The sequence below is a fragment of the Buteo buteo genome, chromosome 10, assembly GCF_964188355.1.
Source record: "Buteo buteo chromosome 10, bButBut1.hap1.1, whole genome shotgun sequence".
NCBI lineage: Eukaryota > Metazoa > Chordata > Aves > Accipitriformes > Accipitridae > Buteo > Buteo buteo.
In genome coordinates this window covers 24,761,846-24,775,287 of record NC_134180.1, presented here as the reverse complement: position 1 = coordinate 24,775,287, position 13,442 = coordinate 24,761,846, and the positions used below count along the sequence as shown (strand labels likewise).

The following is a 13,442-nucleotide window of genomic DNA, read 5'->3' as shown; positions in this document are numbered from 1 at the left end:
GCTCTGGATTACCATTTTTGAATTATGATGTGAAAGAGTTATGCTAGTTTAGTGTGAAATGGGACAACAATGCTGTCTAATGTTTGCATAATGTATTTACTATCAGGACTTTAATGTGCTCTGTAAATAATTATTTAAAGTCTAAAATACGATGATGAATATTGTTCTGCCTCCAAAAGGTGTGAGAGTGGCAAAGGATCTCTCAGTTCTCTGAAAATGATCATAAATAGTCTGTCATCTTATGCAGTCCCATTTTGTTCATTCAGCTCTTGTGTCAGAGTGGGGGGGAATAATAGCTAATGTGCCAGAGTTCAAAAGATGGAGGCACAGACACTAAGGTTGCTGTAGCTCAGCTGCTAAAAATGAACCGGTAAACTAAGGAGCATTGCTTAATTTTTGGACTCTTAGTTGTGTTCTTTTTAGAGGGTAGAGATGCCCCTTTCAAAAACACCACTCCTTTGCTTTTTAAAGAGATCTGTCCCCAACATTTACTAAATTAAATGACACTTTAATCCTTTGTCTCCCTTTGCTTACACCTGCTGGAAAATCCTTGTAGTAAGGTTCCACAAGCAGATGTACTTGATGTGGAAGCTGAACTTACTTTGAGGAAAGAATATACTACTCATAATGCTAGCTGTGCTTATGTCTTCAGTATCACACCCTTCCCTACCCACAAGTATGTTTACATAGGTTCTTTTTAAAAATACACAGCATTGCTAGTTTTCTACAAATTTTTCGTAGGCAACTTCATGCATTTTTACTCTCACTATTTATTATTCTATCTCACTTTCTACAAGGTAAATTGCAGGCAAAGATCTATGTGCAGTGAATCAAGTAAGTATTGATTTTCTCAGCAATGTTAGTAATAATAGGAACCTATGGTCATACCAGATATGACATTTTGTAAAAAGCATCCTTTTTAGTTTGCATTAGATGGTTAATCACTTTTATGTGCATTTCCTTCAAGAAAAGATGGCTTGCCAAACTCCTAGAGAAAGAATCTTAAATTCTTCTATGAATGCGACAGTTGCATCTCTTTGGTCTTACTACTTGTACATCAAATTGTATAGAAACTTGTGGGCAGAGTAGTAGTCTTGAGTCCAAACCTAAACGTGTGGCCGTGAGCATGTGTGAAATGATGCATTATTTACCAGTGAACCACTGATTCCAATGGCATCTACTCACAAGACATGTCTGTGTATTTGGAGCATGGGTACATATTTTTATGACTGGAGTCTGAATGAATCAAATTTTCAAAGGATAACGAAAATTTATTGGAAGTATTGGGATTATTATTAGGCCTCATTAAAAAAAATTTAAAGAAGGTTTCCTTTGCTGATGTTCAGTTTGGACCATGGCCTCTCTTACAAAATAAAAACCATCACATTTGTTTTCAACATATTGTGGCAACCCCCCCCAACTATTAAAGACTAAATAATGATTTTTGTTTTCCAATGTTTTGCCAATTTTGTGGTAACTACAGAGTGGTTTAGCTATTTTTCTAACATGCTGCTGCTCTTGCCTCCAGCTTCTGGAGACTGTGACCCCATAAACCTCCTGTCTATAGAGACAGCTAATGCTTTAATTGATCATTAGTAGACTTTCAAAATGAGTTTCCATCTGCCAAAAGATTAAGTGTCTTAGGGAATTGACTTAGAGCAGTTTGATGCATGGAGGATAAATGCAAGTGCCTTTAAAATGCACTGCTAGACCACAAATCCTTGAAAAACTTGCTTCTAAAATACTTAAAAGGAAAAGTACTATAAAAGATTTTTCCTCTGATTTGTTTTTTCTCAAATTAGAGAAGGCTTTTTTATATATCAATGAGAATTCATTAGCTCATTTTCAAAAACCAAAGAGCAAAACCTCATGAAAATGTTGAATTTAACCTTAGAACAAACCATGCAAATTTTGGCAGTTTTAATTTGCAATGTAAATTTTTTGTTAAATGACTTTATTCCAACTTTAAAAAACACTTGCTTTGGGCCAAAAAAAATGATGAAAACTTTTTTACTAGCTGTACTTGAGAATACTGAGGAAAAACATCTTCATGTTTTATCACAATTTTCCACAATTATGGGGTTGCTTCTCCTGTTTTCTTTAAACTTTTGCCTTTTAGCTTATTTGGAGTGATTTTTACAGGTTTTCATGTTGCTTTCTCTCTGCCATTTTGTACAAGCCACTTTTGGGAAAAATTCTACCATTGCGATAACACTTACAGTTGTTACTACAGAAATAATGGTTTCTTTCTGAGGTATCTGAAAAATCAGTGCTATTTAATGCAGGTAAGAACAGTTCAAGCTGGTAAGAATACCATTCTGGCTGCATTAGGGCTGTCAATGTTGTAGCAGAAAATATAGGAACTGCTGCTGTCCTACAGCAGTGCAGAAAGATGGACGTGATTTGTGTTGCATAGGTTAGCCATCACACTTAGCTGTGGTTATGGGTTCCTCGTTAGTGTTTGTCTTGTGACCCCAAAATGGGCAACTGCAGTGATTTTTAGACTCTTCCTAGTGGTTCTTTAATGCCTTCTAGAGTACATGCTTTTAGGACGGCTTACAGTTGTGGTAGCTGGGACCGCAGGGTGGCTGGCATGGAAATGACGGTAAAAAGATGTAGATGGATGTTCCAAATTGTCTCCCCCTGCCCCCCCCCCCCCAAATGTCTTCCCTTATTGGCCACTTAGGTTAGAGGAAAACAGGTCTAAATGCACAGTTTTATATATAATCACTAGTGGTTGTCGACAAAACACGTAATTGATTTGGGCCATAATTACAGTGAACGGAAAGCAAAGGATACTACTTTTGCAGATGACACTGGGAAGATTAATCTTACATATGTATGAAAGGTTGCATTCTGTTGCCTTGTCAGGCAAAGTGGAAAATACTGGTATTGTCAGTGGCATATTGATTTATGATAGGATGCTGGAGCTGGTTTAATATAGGCTGACTCTAAAAAGGAAGATTTTTTTTTTAACTTTGCCACATGTTGATGGGAAAGCATCCCTTTAGAAAAATGAATATGGCTAATGTTATTCCATCAAACACTGCAATGTTTGAAGAAGTAAAAAAAAAAAAAGAGGGAAAATAAGATCTTGACTTCCAGTTTAATAATAATGGAATATAAAGGCCAGATTGTAACTGTAGAAGTTCATTTCAAATTTAAATATTTAGCATTTTCGCTAGTCTGTGAATACAAGAAAATTTATTACATTAAGATGGAATTTAGATCTTTGACATGAAGCTGATATTTTCATAGTGTGAAAAATATCAAGCTGACATTATACTGTCTCATTTGATGACTTCCAAATGTCAGAGTGCAGTAACTTATTCATAGGGACCTCAATGTCTTGCGATAGTGTCAATTTAAAAGACATTTACATCGACTTTTTTATTTAAACATGTAAAATGGAATATGCAAAGTGGATGAGGAGAAGGGGGAAAGACCAGGGGCAAGAAAGTTCTTAACAATAGAATGAAGCACTTTTAAGGCTAATTTCTAGTGAAGTCTTGTGACAGCTGCATGGACTACTACCTGGCAGTACTTCTGACAGCTCCCGTCTTCTTCCCCTTCACGTTATTTCCCTCATTCCCAGCTCAGGAATTCTTGTTATTTCAACAGAATTTAGGGGATTAAAACCACCAGGATGTGCTTTTCTGAAAAAGTAAACAACCCATCCCTTGCTTTTAAAAGCGATTTTGTAGTAATGGCAGATATTGAGTGTTTCCTCTGAGATGATTATACCTGGGAGTTAATGATACCATTGGCTGTCGATGACCTCAGTCAGATGGCTGTTCCCGGGATTACGAAGCCACAAAAAAGCATGCACTTGTCTTCTAGTAAAACTTTCCATATGAGTGTGTGTGGCTGCGCTTCACTTGGTTGTCTGCGCCCCGAGGACGATCAGGTTATTCGTTCCTGTGGGCCAGACTGCCGTGCAAAGTTGTACACCTAGGAAGAGGGAGGGGGGCAGAGCGGCCCGCCATTTTGTTCGGCGCCGAGAGAGAGAGTGTCCCCCGCCACCGCCTCTGCTGCTGTCCCTTGCCGCTCGCTACCTCGGAAGCTGCCGGGGTGCTCGCCACCGCGCCTGCCGGAGCCGAGCGGCAGCGCTGGGCAAGGCCGCCGCAGGGCCGGGAGGACCCCGCCGCCAGCGGAACCCTCCCTCAGGCGCGGGCCGGGGCGGCGGCTGGGCCCCCCCGCCGCCGACAGGGGGCGCCGCTGCCGCCCCGGCCCGCAGCCGCGGCCATGTTGGAGCTGGCGCTGGAGGAGCTCTCGGCTCTCGCCGCCATCTACTGCGAGCCGGACGCCTGCGAGGTGCTGGCGGTCTCAGGTGAAGGCGGCCGCGCTCCTCTGCCGAGAGCCGCGGGTCGCTCTGCTCGGCGGGGTCTCGCCGCGCTGCCCGAGCGAGACCCGGCGCGGCGGCGCCGCCTCAGACGGGGGTCTTCCCGCTGCCCCGCACCGGCGGCGCGGCCGTGCCCCGGGCGCGCTACCCCCGGCCCGGCCCCGAGAGGAGGCGCTCCGGGGCCGCTCACGGTGGGACTCTGCCACCAGCGGGGCAGTCACCGGCTTAATCGCTTGCTATTATCGGCAGCGCTAAAGATGGGTGCCTTCTCGCCTGTCGCTGGCCTGCCGCGTGTCTTTGCTGCTGGCCTCAGCAGGGGACAAACCGTAGCGGGTCTTACTCGTTTATAATTAGCGACGTTCTTAATTACAGCTGTTTGCAGTGCGTGCAGAAACTTGCAGTAGGCAAAGGGCAGCAGTGGGAATGGGCTGGCTGCGATTTAGGTAAATAAGCAGTTGCGTCTCATACGTGTAACAAGACCAGGTATTTATCCTGTAATATTTAACAGGGGTGCAGCTGTTGCTATGCATGAGAAGCCTTGGGTCATCTCTGTCTTCTGGGTGTACGGGAATAATCTGGGCCTTGTGATGTGCCGAATGGTCTCCAGCTTCAGCAATATGTGTATGGCTGTAGGTTTTACAGGGTACCAAGACTAATCTTTCATGTTTGCTGCGAGTGGGAAGGTGAGAAGATTTGTAGTGCTTGCTCCCATCAGCTGCTGGATGCTGTAGGCTAGGAACGCAGTAAATGTAGACATCTTTACTCCATGTTTTCTGCACCAGCCATGGTGGCTGCTGATAAGAACATAATTTTTAAGAGATGACCTTTATCAGTCTGTGCCGTCACAGTGCTGTGAAGACGCTCCTTCAGCAAGGGAGAATAAATCTCAGTAGTTCTAGTGTACAATAGCAGTTACTATAACGCTTAAAGAAAGTGTCAGGTGGGATATGCAAGTGTTGCATGTCTCTTCAAATCCAGAGCGTAAGTAAATTTTGCTTAGTGCCTACCACAGATGTGACAACTCTCCTATCTATTTGTTGGAAATACATATATGCACACACAAACACACAGAATATGCATATATTCTGTATCACTTACTGTTCCCTGGTGTCCTGGGAGCTATTGCAGCGTGCTGCCCAGCTCCCCAGTGGAGTGACAGACAGCAAGCAGCTTCCTGCTGTTTGGACTGCAGTAAAATCCTGGAGAATGCTATTAAAAATGGATCTAGTGGCCTGCCATCAGATTTTGTCTGCCTGTGTATTCAGCCCAAAATAACTGGGATTGATGAGGAAACACTTTTAACTGTGAGGGTGACCGAGCACTGGAACAGGTTGCCCGGAGAGGTGGTGGAGTCTCCGTCCTTGGAGATATTAAAAAGTCGTCTGGACATTGCCCTGGGCAGCCTGCTGTAGGTGACCCTGCTTGAGCGGGGAGGTTGGACAAGATGACCTCCAGAGGTCCCTGCCAACCTCAACTATTCTGTGATTCTGTGGAAACAACTTTGTGCTGCTTTGGTGTGAAATTACACATGGCTGTTCTTGAATGACTCTATTTAGCTAAAAAGTTACTAAGAAATTAATTGAATAAGCCTCAAATTTTTATTTGAAAATAGTTGTTGAAATAGATTTGCACATAACAGCAGGTGGTTATTTGAAAAGAGGACTTTGTGTGTAGACAGCCTCAGAGGGATGAAGACATTAGTGTCTGCATGGAGCACAATTAACTGTGGTAATCTAAAAGCAGAATTGTTTTGTGTCTAGATCTGTATGACACATCTTTTGCTCCAGTGTAGGCAGGTAATTCTGCCATTTTATTTTTTTGATTGGTATTTAGAGTTGTATTTTTAAAATACTATTGATGAAGTGTTTCAACTGAGTTTTATTTTCTTAAAGTCAAAAAGTTCAGGAATGTTATTTCAGGCATAGTTTGAAAATACACGATCCAGGCTTAACAGAGGTTTATTTTAAAAAATGTGAACGTATCTGAACATTGCATATGCATGTCTGTTCCTCCAAATCTGTTAGAGAATTATTTGCACATCCTTCTGTGCTTCACATACAGAAAAATGATTTTGTGTTTATAAGTTACCAGGATGTAAAAGGCTTAAAAAGCTTCCTGGAACATAAAGTGAAGCACCACAAGAGCACAATGGGAACAGGCTGTTATATTTATATTGATGTTATGTGACCTTGCAGGGTCTTTAGCCAGGCTGTGTTCATGATATGTTAGGATCATGCATATCTGCTTGATTTCCATCATTTTCTGCTGGAATTGAAAAGATTATTTACAACAATGATTACTGGTAGTTTTCTTACTTTGGGAATTTACTTCTCTTTTATGTTGGAGCTACAGAATCCCTTCGTTTGTATACAATTAACTTTTGCTGTATTCATTAGCTTACATTTGCTTTATCTCTTCAAACCATATAAATTATTGTTGACAAATGGTGCACAGAAGTAACTTCCAGTAAGACTGTTATGTTATGCTATCTCTAATACATTAAGAGTGATTTGCGTGTAGATCCACAGGATCAAAAAGGAGGCCATTGGGGATTTATGGTTTTGAGGAATGTAAGAAGATGCTTTTGCAGGTATCTTGGTATGCTAAAAACTTTGGCTTTCTGGAATTTAACAATGAAGTATTCAGAATGTAATATATGTTTTTATCAAAACCAATGTGTTGATGAATTTAAATAAACTAATTACAGCATATCTTTTTTTACCTTACATATCTATTTACAAAGGTTAGCGTTACAGATAGAAATCCACAATTTACTTGTTAATCTGTTCTCTTCTGGTTTGCTCACCAAGCATGCTATAAAAATATATTTATATATTCTAAGCTTGTACATTAGTAGGTGCCATTTTCTGAATTTAAAAATAGACTGCATGTGTTGCATAAAATGCCTTTGGGCAGGAGAGGAGGGGGATATCTGGTTGACGTGGAACATAAGAAAAAATCTGAAGTATGCTAGAGCTAAATATACTGATAAGCATGCGGCTATGGGGGAAAATGAGTTAAAATGTATTGAGTTCAGTCTCATTAGCACATTAAATGCCAGCAGAACGGTCATACCCAACCTTTTATTTCAGAAATAATCACCATTTTGCTATGAAGACAACTCAGACCTTGTCGTGTGTGCAAACAAAGGAAATATTTCTTTAGCGCATCGTTATGCAGGGCAACGGTGGTTTGCTCTTTGTTCTGCCAGCTGTCTGCAGCACTGGTGCAGAAAATGGACGCTGGAATGTTTAAATAAACTTTAGACACTGTAGCCCCACAAATGTTTTGAACCAATTCTCCTTTTTAGAAGTAAGTCTGAAGCAGATGTAAATGAGCACAGCTGGGCTTTTCACGACGGCTCAGGGTGAGACACCTTGGGATGCGAGGCTGCGCCGCTTCCTTTGGATTAGTTCATCATCACGGGGATAGGTGTGAGATTGTTGCAGGCTTAAGAATATGATCACTGCAGCAGGAGGCCCTTGCCGAAGGGACAAAGTTGGCCTGTCTGTTTATCCTGCAGTTACTTCTGAGTTGGTGAGATCTGTTATGACAAGCTAGTGAAAAAAACCTAGGAGGATTATCAGAAAGGTAAGATGTTTTTCTGTTGCTGTAATTAAGCTGGCAACAGAGTAGCATTCTTCAACTCATTTGTAAGCTGTGCATTTTTAAATTTCTTGACAACATAGTTTAAAATAAAGTGATTCACGGGCAGGAATATATTAACTTTAATAGGGTTCAGCCAAACGCAGCTTGCTTGCAGCTGGCTGCGTACCTGGTGGGGCTGCCCTGTGTAAGAGGCAGCTGGAGGGAGATGAGTTGGCAGGCACTGTCTGCGTGCGGTGCAATGCTCAGGTGTGTGTGGAGGCCCTCCATGGCGGCCAAGAGGATGCTGGGGGCCCCAGGAGGTGCAGTGCAGGCCTTTCTTCTTGTGTGTGTGGTTGTGTACCGAGCCTAGCGTAATTGCAGAGGAGCTATCGTTGCTGGTGCCCAGTAAGAAACGTTTGTCAGGGCAGCAGAAGACAGAGATTGGAACAGGGAGGCTTGAGGTCCTCCTGTGTAGCTCCTGCCCGTGAGTGAGGGCCGTGTGCTGCCAGATGGGCACTGTGGATACTGGAGTCTCTTCCAAGGCTGGTGCATTTCTGAGGAATAAAATTGCCTTAAAAATAGTCTTGAACCTTTCATAGTGTCTTAGACGACTGGAGACCAACTTATGTTGGCAGGGAACGAAGCTTTGATACGTAGTGTCTGTAGGTATGGGCATGGTTGGGTGTAATTTAATTTAATTCACTGGATTTGCATCCACTACTTTCAGCACTGGATTTGACTCTATTTAGGTAGTGATGGTTTGTAGATGTTTGGAGACTTCTTTATAGTAATGCTAGAGTTTGATTATTGGGTCTGGGAGGTTTGCCTATTCTATTTTGTGACTGTTCTGAGCTAGAGAGTTCTTCGTATGACCCAGGAAGGAGGTTTGGAAACAAGCCCTTGCTTGGCTAAGCTCTCTAAAGTGCTTCTGTCTGTCCAGGTCACTTTTAGGTTCTTTCACTTACTTAGTAGGGTTCAAATATAAAATCATAGAAAGCACTGAGGTTGGGTAGCAGCATCAGCAATACTAATCGAAGATAATTCAACTGACTGTCATGTAAAGGAAGATAAGATAAGGTAGGGGGAGAGGAAGGCAAGTCACTTCAAAAGAGCTCCTCTGAAACTCAGCTCTGTTCTAATCTGCCTTTTAAATCTGGCTTCTGCCCTCATAGTATGAATCAACCTGACATTTTAGCAATTTTTTAAAGAAAAGGTGTGAAGTGTTTAGAACGCATGAAAGGGGTGAAGCAGAGACCGTCTGAAGAAGATCATCTTTTATCTGATACCCTCTTTCTTCATGGAGCAAAAGTAGGTTAGGTCTTTGTCCTCGCTTTTCACTTTATGAAGTTTTGTATTGTTTTTCTGTGAAACATGTTTTAGTCAGAAAGGTTTTATTGCAGGAATTACTGTACATAACTTTCATATTCAGTGTCTTTGATTATGTCGTTTGTCAGGAGGATGTGGTCTTCTGCCCCTCCTGCTGCATACTGTATCTATCCTTTTCACTCTGAAAATAATTCAGTTCTAAAGTAGACCAACAACAGGTTTTGAGTAGATATGCAGATATATACAGGTACATTTATATAAGTATATGCATATATATATATGTATGTATGTAGCACCTAGCGGCAGATGTACAACAGAGATGTTTTCATTATGTCAATCCAACTGTTGTAAATGTAGAGAAGTTAGCAGAAAAGAATTAAGCATATTTTCTCTGAAAGTTGTAGGGGACAAAGAATCTGACTTTTTTCTTTCCAAGTCTCTCTTTAGTGTGGAACTGCTTTTGAATGGTTGTCTTAAAAAATACTCAGTACAAATCTATTTGCCTCGTGCTGGTATTGATGTTAGAAGTTGTCGTGGTTTAACCCCAGCCAGCAACTAAGCACCACGCAGCCGCTCACTCACTCCCCCCCCCCATCCAGTGGGATGGGGGAGAAAATCAGGAAAAGAAGTAAAATTCCTGGGTTGAGATAAGAACGGTTTAATAGAACAGAAAAGAAGAAACTAATAATGATAATGATAACACTAATAAAATGACAACAGTAAGTAATAAAAGGATTGAAATGTAAAAATGATGCGCAGGGCAATTGCTCACCACCCGCTGACCGACACCCAGCCAGTCCCCGAGCGGCGAAATCCCTGCCCCCCCACCCCTTCCCAGTTCCTGAACTAGATGGGACATCACATGGTATGGAATACACCGTTGGCCAGTTTGGGTCAGGTGCCCTGGCTGGGCATGAGAAGCTGAAAAATCCCCGACCATAGTCTAAACACTACTGAGCAACAACTGAAAACATCAGTGTTATCAACATTCTTCACATACTGAACTCAAAACACAGCACTGTACCAGCTACTAGGAAGACAGTTAACTCCATCCCGGCTGAAACCAGGACAGAAGTCTTACAGATTTCTCTAGGAGCAAAGTTAGGGCAGTGCTGCGTCCATCCAGAAAAGTCTCTATTTTCAGTTGTACTTGCTGCTGTTGAGCTGTAGAACCTGACTTACCTGTTTTTAAGAGAGACAATTCTTTTTTACTGGCTTGTCTAGACTCTGAAAGAGCCAAAAGGTGTGAATACTTTTTAGAATGTGGTAATAACTTTCCTTCTAGTATGATATGGAAGTGTTTCATTTCAAGAGTCCCTGCAAGTATAGCTTGAGCCATTGGTTGCAACCCCCCCCCAAAAACCCACACCCCTTATTTTATATAGAATGGCAGTCATTTGAGTTGAATTGTTAAAGAAAATAACATGACTTAATAATATATATGTATTTCAACTTCAAACAAACTATTAATGTTTATTTTTTGATACTTTCCAGAGACTCATGGAATCACATTTAGAATTCAAATCAGTGTGAAGGAACTGCTGGATACAGATGTACTTTTAAAGCTGTTATTTCATTTACCAGTCAATTATCCATCAACTCTACCAGATATTTCTGTTAACTCAGACCAGCTTACAAGGGCCCAGTGTATGGACGTGAAAGATAAATTACTTGAACAAGCAAAGAAGCATCTTTCTGAACCCATGGTACATGATCTGATTCTCTGGATACAGCAGCATCTTAAATATGTCATTAAGCAATCAGCAACAGTTTGCAAGGAAAAAACTGCTTTGTCAAAAGGAACAAGTACAGAGGATGGTATCTGGATGCTCTTCTTGCATTTAGATCACATGAGAGCAAAGGCAAAGTACGTCAAAACTGTGGAAAAATGGGCTTCAGATCTAAGGCTGACTGGAAGACTGATGTTCATGGGCAAGATAATACTGATTCTTCTTCAGGGTGACAGGAGCAACATTAAGGTGCAGAAACAATGAATGTTGACTAGTTCTATCGATTTACCACTGAAACGTATTGTCTGAATATTTTGTGTGTGTTTTTCTAAGATTAACAATTTTGGAAGCAGATTGATCATTAGGAGGGTAGGAAGGCCCAACAACTTTATTCTGTATTTAAGAAAAATAAGGTATTCTATGAGAAAGAAACCAGTGATACCTGTAGACCTGTGGCCTGTATTGCTTTGCTTCCCACTGTAATTATACCCTTGCATTCCCTGTGTTTCATGACTGTAATATGCCTAGGTTCAGTCTCCTGTATTTCCCAAATGCCCCAGAAAACAGAAAATTTGTGATGAGAAATTAGTAACAGACATATTTATAGCTCATTACTGTCTCTTTACTTGGCTTAGGCAACATGGTGCTCCTAGTGCACACCCGGGTTTTGAACTTCTTGTCTGTACTTATGAACTTCCCAGTACATTAGGCAGGTTTTTGTGGTGATATTGGAGGAGAATGTTTAGGCTTTTCAAACTCATGTTCTCTAGATCACTTAAGACTGCGCTTAACTTCAAGCTGATGAATAGAAACAGTCGTGCACTTTCTGGGATGGGATGGGCACTTTCAAAGTTAGATTGCTATGTTCTGAAAGAAATCTCTATGTTTCATATGGATTTTTGCATTTTACTAAACTTCAAAGATACTAGGTGACATTTAATATTTTGTTCTTTTTTGTCATTCAGGAGTACTTAATTCTTCAGAAAACTTCTAAGGTAGATGTGGACTCAAGCGGAAAGAAATGCAAAGAGAAAACGATTAGTGTACTCTGTGAGACTAAAGTACAGTCACAGCATAAAAGGTATAATTTAGTACTGTTGTGGATAGAAAAGTAACAGAATCGATAATTACATTCTGACAAATCTAGGCATATTCATGAGTTTCCTTTTTACAATGTAGGTTTCAGACGTTTGAAGTCAAAGAATATTCAACACTGGATGAGCTACAAAAGGAATTTGAAACTGCAGGACTTACAACTCTTTTCTCTGAGTTTGTGCCTCCTCTCTTAAAATTAAAAGAAAACACTGGACCCTTTGACCAAAGCAGTAGTTGACTGCAGATGCTGGTGGAAGATGAAAGGACGGATTTGGCAAACAACATTAAAGCTTTTCTACAAAAAATTGCAGAAGTAGCCATCCTCTTGCAAGAAGGAGAAGGCAATTCATACATTAAGAATTGATAATTTTTTGACATTTATGTATCGATAACTTTTTCCAAGGAATGCAGAGTTAATTGCGATAATTGCATGGCAAGCATGAGAGATTGGGAAGACATCATGTTAAAATAATAATCTTCTAGTTAGACTGTGTTTTGCAGTGCCTGTTTTTCAGTGTTTTGGTTTTTACCTCTCATGGTAGTGTTTTTTCATAATGGCCTGCTAGAAAGCATGATTAATTTTGTGTTGAAAGCTTATATGAAGGTATTTCTCTAAAAAGCATAGCAAACAGAGTTGAATGTTTGAGTGCAGCATATACTTAATATCCCTTAGGTGTTCATCTTCTAACTTTTTCTTCTCCATTTATTTGACTATAAATGCTAGACTGTTGATTTAAAGAAAAAGCTCATGTCACTTGGGGCCTGAAAAAACTTAGAAGTGTCTTTTTGAATGTTAGTTTTTATTCTAAAGTGTATAAAAACACCCAAGTGGAGAATTTAAATTGATTAAAAAGCTAAGGTAAAGCCATTCATAATATTTTCTTTGATAGTTTACAGATTCCTTTTTGCATTTTATCCGGTTTTCCTGTCTGTGCATCTTTAGATATCTTGATTCAATTAAACTGCCAGAGCAGTATATATACAGACTTCAGTCCTCTGTCTCTCAAGACTTCTGTCAAGTCTTCTGTCATTTGAGAAGCTGGTAAGTTATAACTCCCTATTAAAAACTCCTGACCTTTAGCATTATTTTTTTTTGATTGGTCAGCGGCCTTGGCCAGCCTATACATTTTTTTTTATCAGTAGTCTGTGTTTTACTTCAGTATAATGTTACAAATTATATACATCATTTTTACAAATTCAATTGTGCAAGTTCTATTTGCCTAGGGAGAATTGGATACTTATTTCTTATAATTATTAATGTCCTTTGTTTTCTATTTTACCTGATACCATTCTCTAGCAAGACTAGATAAATTGTCCAGTAGTAAAAATTTTGAATTGATGAGTTTCTCAGTAAGTAGCAA

The 13,442-nt window shown here is 40.4% G+C and overlaps 1 protein-coding gene across 2 annotated transcripts; it reads left to right on the top strand.

Annotated features, from left to right (window-relative positions):
* Positions 1–4,234: 4,234 nt before the first annotated feature.
* Positions 4,235–13,059, top strand: RWDD3 (RWD domain containing 3). Of its 2 annotated transcripts, none has more exons than XM_075038938.1 (4): positions 4,235–4,330; positions 10,751–11,235; positions 11,952–12,067; positions 12,166–13,059. In XM_075038938.1, the coding sequence occupies exons 1-4, from the start codon at positions 4,246–4,248 to the stop codon at positions 12,317–12,319; spliced, it is 840 nt and encodes a 279-aa protein (XP_074895039.1). In that variant the 5' UTR covers positions 4,235–4,245; the 3' UTR covers positions 12,320–13,059. The 2 variants fall into 2 exon arrangements, with proteins under 2 accessions (XP_074895039.1, XP_074895040.1); XM_075038939.1 differs by lacking the exon at positions 4,235–4,330 and adding an exon at positions 7,980–9,242.
* Positions 13,060–13,442: the final 383 nt, after the last annotated feature.